General features: G+C 31.0%; 2 protein-coding genes across 2 annotated transcripts in view; one reads left to right on the top strand and one right to left on the bottom strand.

Moving 5' to 3' along the window:
- Positions 1-18,812, bottom strand: part of LOC126775357 (small G protein signaling modulator 1-like) — a 117,056-nt gene that overhangs the window by 45,851 nt on the left and 52,393 nt on the right. Inside the window, exons 20-21 of the mRNA XM_050497228.1 lie at positions 18,617-18,796; positions 17,824-17,950 (exon numbers count right to left, since the gene is read on the bottom strand). Of these exons, the coding sequence (XP_050353185.1) occupies positions 17,824-17,950; positions 18,617-18,796 (307 nt within the window). The remainder of the gene's footprint in view (positions 1-17,823; positions 17,951-18,616; positions 18,797-18,812) is intronic.
- LOC126775363 (peptidoglycan-recognition protein LB-like) lies at positions 960-6,239 on the top strand. The gene is made up of 5 exons (XM_050497237.1): positions 960-1,019; positions 1,570-1,674; positions 2,991-3,225; positions 4,360-4,478; positions 5,749-6,239. Exons 2-5 carry the CDS (start codon positions 1,599-1,601, stop codon positions 5,979-5,981), a joined length of 663 nt encoding a protein of 220 aa, XP_050353194.1. The 5' UTR covers positions 960-1,019; positions 1,570-1,598; the 3' UTR covers positions 5,982-6,239.

The following is an 18,812-nucleotide window of genomic DNA, read 5'->3' as shown; positions in this document are numbered from 1 at the left end:
TAGATCTCTTTTTATCAGCCGAATCAACAAAATTACATAACAAAAAAGGCTCACAAATAAATGTGATAAAGGCAATCGAGTGATAAATGAGAATTTTAAAGCTAACAAAGGAATCCGCTGAAAATATTAAAACGCTTAACAAATATTTGACGGAAATAAATCGAAAAAGTTTAATATTCACTTTAATATTCACAGCTTCGATACCGCTTTAATTGCGGGTTACGTGCGGATAAAATATGTATTTTGTTTTGTTAAAAATAAAATCCTGGAACCCGATGGTATCTACCGGTCCAACTGTTTAAGAGAAGTTCAGTGACATACACACGTACAAAAGAATTTTAAGAATTTTTAAGATATGTTTTAGTCAATTGAACTTTAAAAGTGTAGATTGTTTTGAATGTATTCATTAAATAGTAATTGGAAGTTAATTTTTTAATGTTAATTTATTCGTCATCGACTTGTTACAAGTCGCTAACGAATAAAAAACTACAATAATAATTCAAATGAAAGAAGAATTAAATAAAACTAAGAAATCTTAATTAATTAAATTAAAATAATATCATAATTAAAAAGAGAAATGAACAAGCAAAACAATAATTGACAATACTTTAATCGTAATATTTTCTTAATATATTAAAAATATCCGCGTAAAAAAATAATTATTGTTCGTTTTACATAATAATATATAATTTAGAGCATTCAATAAATATATTTTTCATTTATTGTGTAAGTAAATCTAATCGTTATTTTTTCTTACTTTTTATTAAACAGCGGGGATTAACCTACGCGAACAGATGACTATATACATACCTACCTAAGAGTATAATTTGTATATTACGGCCACTAGTGCCAAAGCATGGACCAGTAGTTTAAAACAAACTTTTGTTAAAACTCGTTTCATCGTTTGTGACATATCGTGTGTTTATTTTTGTTATATACACTGTTACGCGAATTGACAATTTAAATATTTCTTTTTTTTTATTTATTTCTGTTTTGTTTCACATAGTTCATATATTAAGGTGTGTATCGGTACAATTTTGAATATCGCATTAATTTTTATTTATAAGTTACTGTGACAAACGGAAAAAAAATAGAATTTGTTTTTTCGATATATTTCAGAACAACTATTTTTATTTATTATCTAAAAATATTTTATAAACTAAAAAAATCTTTTATAATTTATTTGTAACACAAATGTATTTTTAAGGAAAGAATATACTCAGGAGTACATTTTTTGCTTTGTAGAGCAATAAGTTTATATATAACTCCAGACGCTAATAATAATTTGAATGTACTGATTAAGTAAACCGTTTTAATAGTGCAACTAAATTATGAATGACCGATAGCAAATGTTCTTATAAGTAAACATATAGGTATGTTGTATGGTTTCAAATTTATGAATAAAATAAAGCCATGTTGACGCTGATAAACTTATGCCTGATAACGTTCGAGTGTCTTTATCGAAATAATCTTTTATAAAACAAAATATCAGAAAATCATTTCGTACGTAATAGTTGATATAAATTAAACAAAAACTATTTATGTTTTTAAGTTGTGCAATAATTTCAGATTACAGTAAAATAACATCATATATTGGGATGTTGTTCTTTCTCGCACTCGTGCTGAGCTCACAAGTATTGATAGTTGTTTTTGGAGCGCCGGCTATGTTTACAAGTAAGTAACTCATAGTATTTCACAATTTCATAGTAAGATACATAATATTGTATCATATTACTTGACAGTAGAGCATCGATCGTCTAGTATACCTATTCAGTATATACCGTACTGAATAGGTCTTGATGAGTCCGTCTGCTTTTATATAATATTTAAATAAATAATGTCATTTAAACACACTTTTTTTCATTTCAATAATTATTTTATCGGAATTTTGGTATTATTAGAATAAGTAGTGAACTATACTAGGTGTATTCGCATAGTTACCAAGTTCTTGATTTTATAATTAAATAGATAAACAATGTGTTTGTTCGAACATCACGCAAATACCACTGGACCGATTATGGTAATTTTTTTGTGAGTTGATGAGACTTAAAACTTGTATATTTTTTATTTCGCAACGATGACGGAAGCTGGATGTTTAATTATAAAACCAGTATAAGTTTTTCAATTATACCGATACGTAAATATCACGCGGACGGAGTTGTAATATATTATAAATACGTTTGTTTGTTTGTTATACGGACATATTGTACTTTTTATCTCTGAACAGTACAAAGAAATAAACTACGCGGGTGAAAACTAGCATTAAATAAACAAAATAAAAACTCTTTAAGAGATATATTTTTTAATCAAAATATAACTTGTAACAATATTATATACTTGTATGTTTGTGCTGAAAATATTATAATAATATTATTAATAAATGTGTCAGTAAGAGATAGTATCTATTTCTAACATCAATACAACTAAACCGCGGAATCGATGGTTAAAAATTTGGTATAGAGATGGTCTGGGATTTTAATACAGAAAGATGATTTATATGTATATAATATATGTATATATTATATGTATATATTATATACATATAATATATACATATATTATATATATGATTTATATGTATATATTATATGTATATATATATATATATATATACCGTAACAGCCTGTGAATGTCCCACTGCTGGGCTAAAGGCCTCCTCTCCTCTTTTTTGAGGAGAAGGTTTGGAGCTTATTCCACCACGCTGCTCCAATGCGGGTTGGTAGAATTCGCATGTGGCAGAATTTCAGTGAAATTAGACACATGCAGGTTTCCTCACGATGTTTTCCTTCACCGTAAAGCACGAGATGAATTACAATCACAAATTAAGCACATGAAAATTCAGTGGTGCTTGCCCGGGTTTGAACCCACGATCATCGGTTAAGATTCACGCGTTCTTACCACAGGGCCATCTCGGCTTTATATATATATAATTAATATATAAATGACATCAAAAAACGTTTTTATGTAACCAAGTATTTTTTTTATTTCAGAGGGTGGTCAAGAGAATGAAGCACAAATATACGAATTTCCCTTCACAACACGAGAACAATGGCAAGCGCGACCAGCTAAGCAAAAGTTGCCGTTACCATCTCCTGTGCCATTCGTAGTGATCCATCACTCGTTTACACCACCAGTTTGCCATGATAACGAACAATGCTGTCAATCTATGAGGGGCATGCAGAACTTTCACATGGACGACAGGAATTGGTGGGATATTGGATACAAGTGAGTACAAAATTCACATTTCACTGAAAATGTGTGTATGATTCCATTCTTATTTTTCCTCCTAGCTAGCCATTCATAAATTATTATTCCACTGCGTATCAGCTAGTCCTTGAGCAAGCACAAGGGACATTGCAGCACAAGGGTCATCACAGCTTAGATGCCAATTTGGCAGCCTACTGACAATGACAGGAATACGCGAAGGTGACTTGCTGTCAGGTGTTCGTTTGCCCGTGTGCCTTCCAAATGAAAATAAATTGCACTTATTATTAGTGTATTAATTATGCGGAAATCAATCAGTGTTGTATACCTACTAGTTATCTAGTTATTATTACCTACTATTTTTTTAATTAAAAAAAAAAACTGAATTCCTTCCGATATTTAATCTGGCAACTAAAATAACATTTTTAATCACGACAAAAAAAAACTTTACATGGACAATTTGTAAAATGATTGTTATTTAAATATTAATTCGGTCAGTTACTTTATCTATTACTTATTCAATTGCTTATATAGCCGCTTTCGTATCTAAATAGATCTGCCTCGCTTTCGCTAACACCGACTTTATTAAGGTTGGATTTTTTCAATCCCTGAATAACCCCACTGCTGGGCTAAGGCCTCCTCCTCCATTTTTGAGAAGTTTTGGAGCTTATTCCACCAGGCTGCTCCAATGCGGGTTGGTAGAATACACATGTGGCAGAATTTCAGTGAAATTTAGACACATGCAGGTTTTCTCACGATGTTTTCCTTCACCATCTAGCACGAGATGAATTATACAAAAAAATATTTTATTGGTCAGGTTATAAAAAGTTATTGAGTTTATCGATCGAGAATTTCTCAGTAGTTCTTCAAAGCCTGAAAAATGGCGGTATTTAAATTCCCATGCCTCGGAACGCACGTAGAGGCCTTCTTGCGCCTGAACTACTTCTGATTGTTTTGTGTTTACCGTCCCATTCGATTATGACGGCGAGATATTAGAGAATCTTAAGAAGAGAACTTGTGTTTGCGCATACTTTTGTGCACTGTAACATGTCCTGCGCAATTGGCTAGTCTCTCTTTAGAATGGCCGCCGTAGCCGAAAAGAGTATGTAGGATATAATTACGATCTAAACTACATATTTTAAAAATATTTTTCAGTTTTGCCGTAGGCGGAGACGGTATGGCCTATGAGGGTAGAGGATGGGATGTCTTGGGTGCCCATGCTTTTCATTTTAATAATGTGAGCATCGGAATATGTCTGATTGGAGATTGGTCAAGTAAGTACAGATTTTTCATAAATCTATATATATATAAATTATATAAATTATTTTGAAGTGAAAATAAAATATATTTATAATATAATAACCATGCATAACAATTTTATTATCACGATCATACGAATATAAATCAAAAAGTTTTTGGAATCAATATAAATCGCTTTTTTCCACATTTTTGCGTGAGCAGCCTGTCTTTATACAAGACAATACTTATTATTCATTATCAAACAATCCTTAAATATTTTACAGTTATTTGCGTATATAACACATCTTCCAAAAATTATTTTGATTCATCATTCCTTGTATTTTGAAAGTACCTATGCACATTAAAGATTATTTTAAATACAATTGATAACAGTTAAACTCTCGTATATTAAAATTATTTGTCGTAACGAACATTGGAGCTATTCAATGTAACGCGAACAAAAGTGTAACATAAAGGTTGAATAATCGTTGTAATTTGTCAATTGCCTAATTGCAATGCTGTAATTGCTTCACGGTTCCCTAATTCATATTGATGGCTAATCATTATACATAATTTATAAAATATTCTGTTCTTATAAATATAATGAAAATATATAATATGCCAACATTTTAACAAACAATGAATATAGAATGACAGGAAGATTGAATTACATAATCATGACATGGTGATAATATATATTATCGTCTATTTACTGGAGCCACGTGTATTTATTTAGTCATGAGAACTAAATGCGTCAACAAATTGTGAAACATTATTAACAGGGGAGTTAACAAAGTGCATTCGAAAATTATCGAATCGATTTCGAACATCGCTTCTGTATAAATTATTCAATACAGTACTGCAATTGCTGATCACGCGATAAGTGTATACATATGTATACATGACAATTCCATATATTTTTAGCTTTTTTACAAACGAAATCGACAATCACTATGTGACTTTGTCTAGCTCCTAGACTTTATTTCGTTTGCTACATGATACTAAAATAAGATTAAAAAAAAAACATACACAATAATGTTTAACTTCTGCTATGTATACGTGCATACGTGTACTGTGTATTACTGAGCCGAATTGGCTCAGTGAGAGGAGAAGTGGCTCTTAACTGAGGATCGCGAGTTCTTATTTCATCTCGAGATTGGGGTTAAAAGAAAACCTTGTGTTTCTGACATCATTTTCGCTTTCTTCATTCAAGCAATCTCCCTAAAATGAGAGGCTTTACATTTTAAATGTTAATTACTGTGGACTGAATTGTTTCTTTTAATCTTAATTTTATATTTTTTTTAGATTCAATTCCATCGACTCAACAATTAAAAACAGCACAAGCGTTGATCGCAGCGGGAGTTGAAATGGGATACATTAAAAGTGACTACAAGTTAGTTGGACATAGACAAGTTAGGGACACCGAGTGCCCTGGAAATGCTTTGTACAAAGAAATCCAGAACTGGGCCCATTATTCTCCATTCCCTTCTTCCGTGAACGATTTATCGAAGGTAATTGAAATGTATGGTACTGGGTAACAAGGAATAATATACATATTCTTTTATATATTCTTTATGTTCAATCATTCTGTTTACAAAAAAATATTTTATTATAGCTAATTATAATACCTTTAATATATAAAAGGCCACGTGTAATACTCAAACCCGTTGTAATTAATGCTTAAGAAAAAAAATATCAAGTCAACCTACACTCAGTACATAGCCTGTTAAAATATTTATTTTGCGATCTACAAGCTAAAACTAAATAGCTACGAAAAATCGAAATCTCTATTTAATGTATTACTTTTTGTATTAAGAATAACGAAAATCACTTTTTTTTATTTACATGTATAATTTAGGCTTGACGTAGATATATTTAGGTTGTGTAAAAATAATAAAATAAAATAGGATGTGTACATGTTTTTCTAACATAGTAATTTATTCATTTGACCTCATTCTTCTGTTCCTATATCACATAATGAATTAAACATTATTTTTGTTAAAGTATATTAATTTAGTTTGACATGAAAATTATACAAGTAAATTAATTATTTTAGTTAAGTGTTAAATATTATTATTATATTTCTTTTAAATAAATTATTATTTATTGTATCCATTATGTTGTCATTTTTATTATTGTTATTATAAATAAAAAATAGCCTAACCTAAGCGTTTTATTTCATACTAAAACAGTTTTGAAAAGTTTGGCTGCAATCTACTTATTAAATCTTTAACATTGATTTGACTGACTGGCAGAAAATAATAATTGAACAATAAGGAAAAGTTGATGGTTTTTTTATATTTGGTTAATTACAAAACTTAAGTATATGCAGTTACTCTTATTTATATTAGTTATTAGTCATTATGAAATAAGATACATTATAATTGAATAAAAGTCCGATTTACAAACTATAATCGGAATTTGAAACTTGTTATATAATACTGTTCGTTTTTTTTATTTATAATTTTCTTATAAATTAAGCAATAATGTTTGATTTTGTCAGTAACGATATTATTAAAAATATAATGATCTAAATTAAAAAAGTAAATATATATTATTTTTGGCTAAGGCCTATTTGAGGAGAAGGATCGAAGCTTCTTCCACCACGCTGCTCCAATGCGAGTTAGTGGATACATATGTAGCTGAATTCTGCACGAGATTAATTATAAGCGCAAATTAAGCACGTGAAAATTCAGTTTGGCTTGCCGGGTTTGAACCCGCGATACTAAACTAATACAATTATAAATAATAACCTTCTAAAGAAAAACACTTCTATTATTGTGTGGGTCACATATTATGGCAAAAAATATTTTAACCAGTTTCATTCAATAAATAGAACTAACATTTGCACAAACTTTTTATGATAATACAATCCTACTATACTAATTATTTATCGTATTTAAAATAATCCAGCAAAAGAAGGTAAAAACTGCTGAATCCGATTGAATGCACACTTATTCGAGATAAATGCCTTAATAATACTTAATTAATTATTTTTTATAAATAAATTAAAAATACATTCATACAAACGCACACACACTGGTTCGGAAAAAGTGGTGGCTCAAAGCTTAGATATTGTCAAAGTTTAGAAACCCAATGTTAGGACGTAGCATAATAACTCAAAAATAGCAATTTAAAGATTTAGTTACTTATATTTATAAGCAAAAAGTTAAAAATCAAGGGGATTTTATTATCTTAATGTTCATGACACACAAATGACTCACAAATAAAGTGGGTCATTGAACGTATATGATTGTTTATAACCTTACATCTTAATCAATCTTGTTGTATAATTGAGATGAAGTCACATATACGTATCTCGTGAGAAAAGTACCCAAGATAAATGAAATTCCTTTAGAGTTCGAATTTAAATAATATTAATTAATATATATTTCGTTTTTATCTCAAATGACTTTAATTATATAATTTAATGTTTTAAACATTGATATGTAATACGTATCGATTATGAGTCATTATTGTTTATATATATATTAATTATAAAATTACAGTTTTTACCCGTGGTTTCGTCCTTGCGCGTTTTATCCAGAAACATCCAGAAAATTCAAAAGTAAATATTTGAAATTATCATTATGCATTAATATGTTAAAATAATGTTATGACAACATAGGTCTTCGCCCTTTCTTCTTCCTTTCTTCATAGCGAAATAAAATACATACCAATTTTTAAATCGTATAATAGCCATTTAAAAGTTTTATCAAAACAGATCCTGATCATGTCTGAAATCATAAGCTATGCTGTTAAAAATCAAATAACAAATGATTCTTTGTTTGTTGATTTAGTAGTTGTTGTAATAAATGACATCATATAATAAAATGAACACACAAATGAACTTCCGCTAATACAAAAAATAGGAGTTTTAATGTTTGGAATAATTAAAATGGAATTCTACTTCCTGGCATCCTTGTTACTGACAATTGCTGCCTGCTTGTTTTAGATAACTGCTTACTTGTTCAAGTGGCTAGCAGAAGCAGGTGTCAAGGATATCGGGTTTTCAGGCCAGGTCGGTTCAACACGAATTCATTGGATCTATATGCCAAGAAATTTTCAGAAAGACCCCGGCACTTACACAGGTACTGCTGTTGCTACAGAGCAGTTGGAGTTGGCAGTTGGCTTATCATTCTTTACCTTAGAAAGCAGGAAAGCTTAGTCCTGCGCATGAACAATTTTGACGTGTTGGAAACGTTGCCGTCTCATCCGTCTCCCCGAAACATTCAACTGCTTTCTTTTACTAAAAAAAACTTTATTGAAAACAAACAAACGAAACAATTTTTCCTTAATATAAATAACTTTGTTTCTCCGGTAAATTACTTTTATTATTTGATGTTCATGACATATTAAGAACAAGTTTATAAAAAAATGTAATGAAGTCTTTATTTTAAATAAATTTATTTTCTAGAGTTATAATAATAAGTTATGATGATGTATAGTGAACATTCACACAGAAGGTCTGTACATACAAAGGCTTTTTTAGCAGATCCATCGCTATTGGAATTTTGTAAATAAAAAGGATTCGATAAAACGGACCTCTGAACATTTTGTCAGATCAGATTTTTTTAGATCTGGAATACTGTCGTGTGTACTCGCTCCTACAACTACATACGCTATCGACGAATAAGAATAAAACGAACTTGTAAAACGGACCGCTGTGTGAATGTAGCCTTAGTCGGATTCAAGCCACGAACACTGTGTGTAAACCATACAAGCTTTCCATACCTAATATTCGCCTGTATATTTAACCAATTAGATTTAAAAGTAAATAAAAGAACAACGTATATAATGGAATTGATATTTTTAATGATTAGATGATTTCACAAAAATAGTTGTTTATTACAAATCGTTCCAACTAACCATTATACAATTACACTTATAATATCTCAGTGTTACTTACATATACTTTATATATTTATATAGACAAGTATGTGTTGACACAAATGAAAATATAACATCTTATTTATTTATGTCAATTCTCAAAAGTTGTTTTTATATTGGACTTTAGATAAAAAATATTCATAGAAAAAAAAAATTGTTTTATATATTTTTAAAAAAACATACATTTATAACCAAATTAATTTATGGAAGTTATTTTGTGTGTGTACTGCACGTGTACATGTATATGTGTACGTGTTATACACAATACCAATCTAATCATATTCATAAAAATAATATAAGCTCATAAATATTATATTTATTGAAATATTTCTTTAGGATTACAAACAGTCATTACAAATTTTATTTACTATATCATTACACGAAAATAGATTTACGGAAGGAAAACACAACCCAAACGCCAATGGTCATTTGTTTAGTTGTAAACGTAAACTTCCGGCTAACATTAAATAGCGGAAAAGATTGTACAATAAGGAAAATAACTACAACAACAAACGATAACAGGCGAGTAAAAAACAATCAAAAAGTTTTTATATGAATAAAAACTGTTAAGTGAATAACATAATTGTGTTCATAGTTGAAAATTAAAATAGTAATTAAAATATTTATGTAGTAATATTTTGAAGTTTATTAAAAAAATATATTTGATTATTTTTTTAAAACACTAAATATAACTAAAATTAAACAAACACGATATGCAAATACAAAGAGCTTTTAATTAAACAGAATAATAATAAAACTAAACACAAATAAAATTAAAGTTTTTGTGCACAGATAAATAAAGAATCTTTCATAATTCGTTTTGAATAGAAGAACCCATATGGTATATACCAAGATAAGAATTAAAATTGCGAGTATTTTTGATTTTAATAAATAAAAATCGATTCAAATAGAAAGAACAGTCAATGAAAAAACTTTTGAGAATTTAAACATTTAGATTTATTACGAAATGAGCCGTAAGTGTTCGTCGTATTATTATCATTAAATGTCCCGGTTACTAGCGGTATTTATCGAGAAATCATTGATAAGTTTTGAAAAAACTAAGGTGTTTTCATTACCAATATAGAAATCACATCGGTCAAGTCTATCTCTGAACATGATGATGAACATCAAAGTCTTTGAGAAACAAAGTCAAACATCCCTCGACGATTGAAATAAGTGAAATCGGTCCATGTAATAACAATAATATTTCGTTATATGGATAGGAGATTCACAGGTTCATATTAAGTAACGAACGTACTTACAGTTTTGTTTCGATACAAAATATTAAAAGAAAACTATCGAAATGTACATTACATAAACATCGGTAAATATTCATTTCTAAAATAACAAGTGCGAATTATTAAAAATGTTTACCACATACAAACATTTATTCAAAAAACATTCAATATATTATTTATATTCTAGTTTAATAGAAACATTTAAATTTGACACCAGTGTGTTTGTAACACGTTCACGATAAATATATATATATAATTATATATCTTGCTTCGCTTGTGGACGTAGGCCTGTGTCACACCGTCGTATTTACCGTTATATATAAAGTTACTTAAGCGTATAACAATCACAAATATTTGGAATTAAATATTAAAGCACGGACAATAAAAGCCTTAATCGAATACAATATAAATATTTCTATATAAAGACAATAACATAGCGGCCACTAATACGCATTTAATATATAAATAAATATTTAAATAATTGCAATTATATTTGTTGAATGGGTGCGATTTTTTTAAATAATTTAACAGATTATATTATATATATAATATAATAAGGAAATATAGTGTTGGAAGCTCTAGTATATAAGTAAAAATCTACAAAACATTAGCTTTGTTTGACAGTAAATTTATAAAATTCAATTAATCTAAAATATTATAGCCATTCTTGTCCTTTCAATATATAATTTTGTTGAATTATATACGGCCTTACTTATAAACATTTTAGTGGGTATTTGGTTAAACACTGATTCTTCTCTTTCCGCCAACATTAAATTGACATTTGAAAGAAGAAGACAGCACTGTTTAATTAATCACCTTAAACAACATTTATAGGTAAAGGTTACATGTAATGGTCTTACCATTAAAACCGTTAAAAATAAACATAAAACGACAGCTGTGTCATACAATTCAAAAACATATGTTTATACGATTTCTATGTAAGAAGGTAGTAAAGTCGGTTTCAATTTGTAGTTTTTTTTAAGAATCATAATTAGTTTTATTAACTTTATAATATAATGTATAGGAATTAAATATTAGTTTAATTTATTAACATCAATAATTTATAAACATTTATTATACAATTTTAAATATCGAGGATTATGGTAAATATATTAATATGGATATTATCTGTGGAAATACAAGGCACGGGGGGAAGAAGACGATATGAGTATTAGAACGACATCGTTATTATAACAAGCAGTTTAGTTAAACATAAACGTATTTTGATATTTTCTATCAATACATGTGATTTTTATTACGATGTTTATCAAAAAGGATATATTACTTTTAATGTCGACGGAAAGCATTATTTGAAAATAGAACGCGTGAATTTAAACCAATATAATTTTAAAAAAAAATTATTGATTTCAGACAAGCAGCCACCTCTCTCACTCAGACACCTATTATATCAAGTAGGTAGTATATATCTATCTTTTACACGTTCAACTGATCGAACAAATTTAATTTTATTAGTACCTACTTATACTTATATATATTTATATTCGCCGGGATGGCAAATGAATCTACTCCACCTGATGGTAAGTGGTAGTAGAGTCCAAACGCGACGACGGCCAGTACAGTCAAGAAGAATGTTCTGTACTCACCGTCCCCGCCTTGCCGGCCCGCAAGATGCCTCTTCACGCCTCGTTTGAAGGAACCCGGGTTGTAAGGGGAGGTGAACACGTAAGCTGGTAAGGAATTCCATTTTTTGGAAGTGCGACAAAGAAAGGAGTTGCCAAATTTCTTTGTGCGCGATGGAATTGATGTCACAGTTAGGCGGTGACATCGAGATCCAGCACGCGTAGACTTATGAAGGAAGGGGAAAGCAGGAATTAGAGAGAATAATTCCTCAGAGCACTCGCCGTGATACAGTCGATAGAAAGCACTCAGCGCTGCTATCTCTCAACGTAATATGTAGAAATATAGTAAATAATTAAGACGTCATATTTTATAATAAATAAACAGTAATAAAAAGTTATCGAGTTTCTTGGCGGATTTTTGCGATAGACTCCACATTACCAACCGATATTTGATGGTATACTGCAGTAACGTCAGATATAATTTAAGCCCATAAATGACGACACGAAATTGCTCGATAGAGCGTAATTGATTAAAGTTTATTTAAATTTAATCTGAATCTAAAAGACTAACTCATTCTGGCTGACAATGAGTATTCTCCCAGTATAGTAGAGACCAGTTTCTATCGGCTATCTTGTCGCTGCTTCTCTGTACAATCTAAATTCAAAATTCGTTTGTAGGTCAATTTAATCTTATAAAATTACGCTCCAAAAGCTTGCAAGACTTTTTTATGAGCTTAACAAAAAATCTACATCTCAACAAAGGATAAGCTTTCTAATTTTATTAAGAAAAAACTGCTGAAGTCGTTACAAGAGCCATTAGTTTTGTTCAATGCCAATTTCTGAAACTTCTTATATAAGGTTTATATTCAATTAATTAAAAAATATATATAAAGCCGTTATAAAATATAAGATGGAGGATTACTCCATGAGCATTACTTATTTTAAATGGATACAAAATAGATTATCTAGGATAGTATCGTAATTTCTTTTAATCACAGGTTATATTTTAAAGTTTTCATATGAAAGTTTCTACATGTGAGACAGTTTTATACATGCGCGATTTAAGTTGACCGGTCTGATATTAGTCACGAGATGTTTCGCAAATTTAGTTACGAGCAACAAAAGGCAGAATAGGTTTTAACAGAGGGTAGAGATACGAATAAGTACATTACGGCTTATACCATTATATACATATTCGTTTACTTATCCTCCCGTTCTGGTTTCGTATGTAAAGAAGGCTCTACGCAAAAATTATCGGAATACATATACATACAAATAATCTAATTGATGTACGCGGCGCATGTCAGTAAAGCTCCCAGTCGGCATTTTCTGATCATCTTCAACAATCATCGTCATATTTTAACCAAAGTAACAGCCTGTGATTGTCGCTGTTGGGCAAAGGCCTCCTCTTCCTTTTTTGAGAAGAAGGTTTTGGAGATTATTCCACCACGCTGCTCAATGCGGTTTTGGTGGAATACACATGTGGCAGAATTTCAGTCAAATTAGACACATGCAGGATTCCTAACGATGTTTTCCTTCACCGTAAAGCACGACATGAATTATAATCACATATTTAGCACATGAAAATTCAGTGGTGCTTGCCCGGGTTTGAACCTACGATCATCGGTTAAGATTCACGCGTTCTTACCACTGGGCCATCTCGGCTTTATAATATGTAGTGATATTATACTGTGTTGATAGAACTTCAGGCCGGCCAAAATATATTTCGCGTATTGAAATGATTATAAATAAACTAACGATATAATATATCATTTTAATGCGACTTTGTTTAGTATTCGTTATGCCCGGTTAACATTATTCCAGTCCAGCGATCTAGTCCAGTACTGGATTGCTTACTGGAAAAATGTAAACCGGCACTGGAATGAACTGGATTGGATCCAACTGGATTGGATCCAACTGGATTGGATTCAGTTCATTCCAGTGCCGGTTTACATTTTTCCAGTAAGCAATCCAGTACTGGACTAGATCGCTGGACTGGAATAATGTAAGCCGGGCATTACACAAAGTACTGGAGTACATTGAATGCCTTTTTAAACCTAACAGGTACAAATTTTTTAAAAAATCTTCAACTATAATCGCGAAGAATCGGTGCGACGACGCTTTACATATAAAAATCCTGAAGCGTTATCTATTTGTTTCGTTTATTTTACCTAAATATATAATATAACAAATAACATATATAAGATTTAAGTTAGTACCTTAGTGATAGTGATGTCATATATATGTCACATTAATTTCTTTAACACGAAACCTTGTCGAATTAATTTTTCGTTTCATTGATTTTGAATTTAGAATTTAATATCGTTAAATTAAACGTTAATTTCTTTTTATACCAAATATAATATGTTCATTATATTATACTTTCAAATACATATATAGAGTAATTAATGTTTCTTCGTGATGTTTCGTATCAAAATATTATATTACAATATCAATTATTTCCGTTGTCATTTTACATATTTTATTGCCTCTTTATAGTTAAGCTGAGTGCACATTGCCAGTTAAAAATATTTATAAAATAAATTTGCAAACAAGATTAGTATTCGGCTGTTATGTTTTTACTTAATAATACTATGAAATGAATGAATGAATGGAAACGAATACAATCTTTATTTTATATTTATAACAATTTTTGTTCTTCCGTTCGTTACTAAATTCCCAAATGTTGTTATATGTTATTATAATGTATTTCGAATTGTCTCAGCTATTTATTTGAATATGTCTTTAAAAAAATCGATGTGTACTATTTATTTAAGCCGTTTATGATCATATGGCTGTCACATAATATTACATATGAAATTAGCGTTTTGTCGTACTGAGCACTTCGATCTGAAATATCTCCTCTTTGGTTAAGAATTCCAAATTCAAATTTATAAATTCATTTAGCTGGTACATTTGAGTTTTGAAAACAGTCATTCATTTGTTTTTTCCTCATAATTTTTTTCTCTGGCGTCGCTTATTACCGCATAATGGAAAACATGAAATATCGGTAATATTTACGATTACGAGTTCTACCGTGACACCAGTGCTGCAGAAACAGTTTGAAGGATTAATGATGTGTACGACGCTGGTGTCGCAAAAGAAAGCACGGTACGTTTTTGGTTTCAACGTTTTCGTTCTGGAAATTTCAATTTTCAGAACCAACCCCGTGGACGGCCGGAGACCAAAGTGGAAAATGAAGAATTAAAGGCTATTGTGGAAGCGGATCCATTACAAAGCATTTCAGAGATAGCTGCAGGCTTCGAGGTAAGTGATAACTGTATTAATCCACTTGAATCGGGAAAGTAAAAAAACTTGAACGATGGGTACCTCATGAATTGAGTGAATCGAACTTGCAAACACGCGTCGACTGCTGTGTTACTTTGCTCAACCGACACAATAATGAAGGGATTTTAAATCAGATCATTACTTGTGATGAAAAGTGGATACCGTACGATAATCAGAAGCGCTCGTCGCAATGACTGAACCCTGGAGACCCAGCCAAATCCTGCCCTAAGCGAAAATTGACTCAAAAAAAGTTGCTTGTGAGTGTTTGGTGGACTAGCACCGGTGTCGTTCACTACAGCTTTTTAAAATCTGGCCAAACTATTACGGCAGATTTCTATTAAATAAATTCAACTCCGATGCGGCAGTCCAAACCGCCTTTAAAAACTTTATTGATTCTCGCCCCCATGGTTTTTTTAGTAAAGGGATCAATGAACTACCTATGAAATGGCAAAAGTGCATATATAACAACGGTGCATACTTTGATTAATTAAATTATTTTACAACGAAAAATTGACTTTATATTGCTCCCGTACAAAACACCAATTTCATATGTGAGGACCTAATACATTACTTAAAAAATCGGATATAGAACGAACGCCTCATTCTTAATCACAAACCGAATTTATCAATATTTATAAGAGCGCGTAGAAAAAATACTTTTAGAATGCGTCATAATTAAAACTTATTTGAAGTGATAACATTATTTGTTGTCAAATAAACATACCTACACACATACACCCATACATACATACAAACACGCACACTACATAAGTCTCCTTCTTAAAATCTGTTGACTTCAAAACATAAGAGATTCGTCAAAATTTGAACTCATAAAATATCAGAACACACAAAAATACTTTATAACCGTAACCGTAACAGCCTGTGAATGTCCCACTGCTGGGCTAAAGGCCTCCTCTCCTCTTTTTGAGGAGAAGGTTTGGAGCTTATTCCACCACGCTGCTCCAATGCGGGTTGGTGGAATACACATGTGGCAGAATTTCAGTGAAATTAGACACATGCAGGTTTCCTCACGATGTTTTCCTTCACCGTTAAGCACGAGATGAATTATAATCACAAATTAAGCACATGAAAATTCAGTGGTGCTTGCCCGGGTTTGAACCCACGATCATCGGTTAAGATTCACGCGTTCTTACCACTGGGCCATCTCGGCTCTTAAAAATAATTTATACTTTATAATTGTAAGTTAATAAAGACATTTACTCTCAGCAATGTGCACTGCGCCTTATGAAACCGTTTTAAGACTAAATAGTATGTAATATTAGAAATACACGTTGTCACATCGAACATTTGGAATCGTCTAGTACATGGTAACAGTAGAATTGCCTATCCGTTATTTACGATAAGTCTAACAGGACCTAGCCTTCGAAAATTTCGTTCTATGAACCGTGACCTATGTATCACTATTTTAATGAGATGCGAACGTCATTACATTTTGAACTTTATTTATTTTCGATTAGAGTTTGAACTTGGAGGACTAAGTCCCTAGCGAGAGATAACACGGCGGAAGCGTCGTGACGCTCTGCCATTTCTGAAATAAAATAAAAAATTGTTTACAAGTTTAGTAAAATGGTATGTATATATCCATTTAAGAAAAAGTATGAGTTTATTCCATCACAATGCACCGATGTAGGTTAGGTTAGGTAGGAAAATTTTCATCCTCTATCAATGAATCAATCTATCAATGAATGATTAATTATTTTAAATGCGCGTGAAAATTCAGCGGTGCTAATATTCGGATAAAAATCATTGTTTGTATATGATTTTTGACCATTGAATATACATACCGTTGAAGAACTTGATGATGTCGGTGAAGTCCATGGCGTTCGCGAGTATGACGTCACGATAGGTCTCGAGGAGAGCGAGCGCAATGAACAACACCATATGCTCGGAGGCCACGTGACGCGCCACCCATATCAACTCCCAGGCCGAGAAAACCTTTCACAAGACAAGCAATATTAAGTTTTATATTATATTACCAAAACTTTTTAATATTTAAATACCAAAAATTTATAATGTACAAGAGAGTTATAATATATAAAGTAGCGTAGTATGATGACGTTAAAAAAATATTTAACGTAAATGTTTTGCAGTTTGCTCATCTTTGCTTTCTCGAATTTTCTTTTTTCTGTGCACTTAACGCTTAGAGTATAAAATATATAATTATATTATACATTGCAGGACATGAATTTCCATATAATTGTTTTTGTTTAGAGATTTTGATCTTGATTAAATCAAATTATATACTATTTAATTTAAACTATATCAACCTATTTCCTTTTACAATCGTAATTATATTACTGAAAATAAATAAAGACCTAAAGACGAGCGATCCGTAGAACACAGAAGTCATTTCAGATACTTACGTCCTGGTAGACGAGTTCTCGCTTGAAGTCCAGCAAGAACCAGCGGTAGCAGAAGTAGAAGTGAGTGTAGTCCCCGTGCGCGTGCATCAGTTCGTATAACTCACAGTCCAGGATTTGAATGAGTGACCTAAAATATATCCATAAAGAAAACCGACTTAAAAGTCTGTATGTTATTATACTTAAATTCAAAACTACCGGCTTTAATTTATCCATTGTTTAGGGGGGTCGTTGGTTAAACAATGCTGTCTTCTTCTTTCGATTGTCAAATCAATGGTGTCAGAAAAAGATAGTTTATAGGTAAAGCTTTCGGCTAAGTGAAAGTTACGTAGAGACAAAATTTATTATATATAAATGGATACTTAACGTAGTCAATTACCTAAGGTAACATATTTGCCTTATTCCGAAGAACATACACAAAATTAAAAATCAGGCCAAATCGATAACTTCCTACTTTTTGTCGGCTAATAACAAAATAAGAATAAGTCGATAGCAGCAAAGTAGATACGGACATCTGCATTTTTGTGAAAGTGCTTTTTTTACAAAAATAAGATTATATAATATTTTTAAATATTATGTATCATGTTAAAAATATTATATATATTATTTTATTATGATATGGATTATATATAATATTTAAAAATATTATATATCTTATTTTTGTAAAAAAAGCACTGAAAATGCTTTTTTTTTCAAAAATGCAGATGTCCGTATCTACTTTGCTGCCATCGAAGTAAGCTTTGGGTAATTGTGGGCTATGATATTAAGCAATATAATGATATACTCCATAAGTTACCTCATGTCAGCAAAATGCGCATCCATAGCCTGACCAGACGGGAAGTTGTCCCTCGCGCGGTGCATGAGCCGCGAGAACAGCGCGTGCGCGACCGCCTCCTCCTTCATGATGACCAGCAGCGGCGCCACCAGGTCGCACATGCCCTGCATGTATCCTGTCTCCAGGTGTTCCCATACATACCTTATAAATTTAAAAC

The sequence above is a fragment of the Nymphalis io genome, chromosome 18 (assembly GCF_905147045.1).
Source record: "Nymphalis io chromosome 18, ilAglIoxx1.1, whole genome shotgun sequence".
NCBI classification, from domain to species: domain Eukaryota; kingdom Metazoa; phylum Arthropoda; class Insecta; order Lepidoptera; family Nymphalidae; genus Nymphalis; species Nymphalis io.
Note: the sequence above shows the minus strand (reverse complement) of the source record. Positions and strands in the feature narration are given on the sequence as shown.

What these genes read in the sequence shown, in the direction of transcription:
- LOC126775363 (XM_050497237.1), top strand. Translation starts at nt 1,599, where the DNA reads ATGTTGTTCTTTCTCGCACTCGTGCTGAGCTCACAAGTATTGATAGTT. An exon ending in TGGTGGGATATTGGATACAA is followed by an intron (nt 3,226 to 4,359) that starts GTGAGTACAAAA and finishes AATATTTTTCAG; the next exon opens with TTTTGCCGTAGGCGGAGACG. An exon ending in TCTGATTGGAGATTGGTCAA is followed by an intron (nt 4,479 to 5,748) that starts GTAAGTACAGAT and finishes TATTTTTTTTAG; the next exon opens with ATTCAATTCCATCGACTCAA.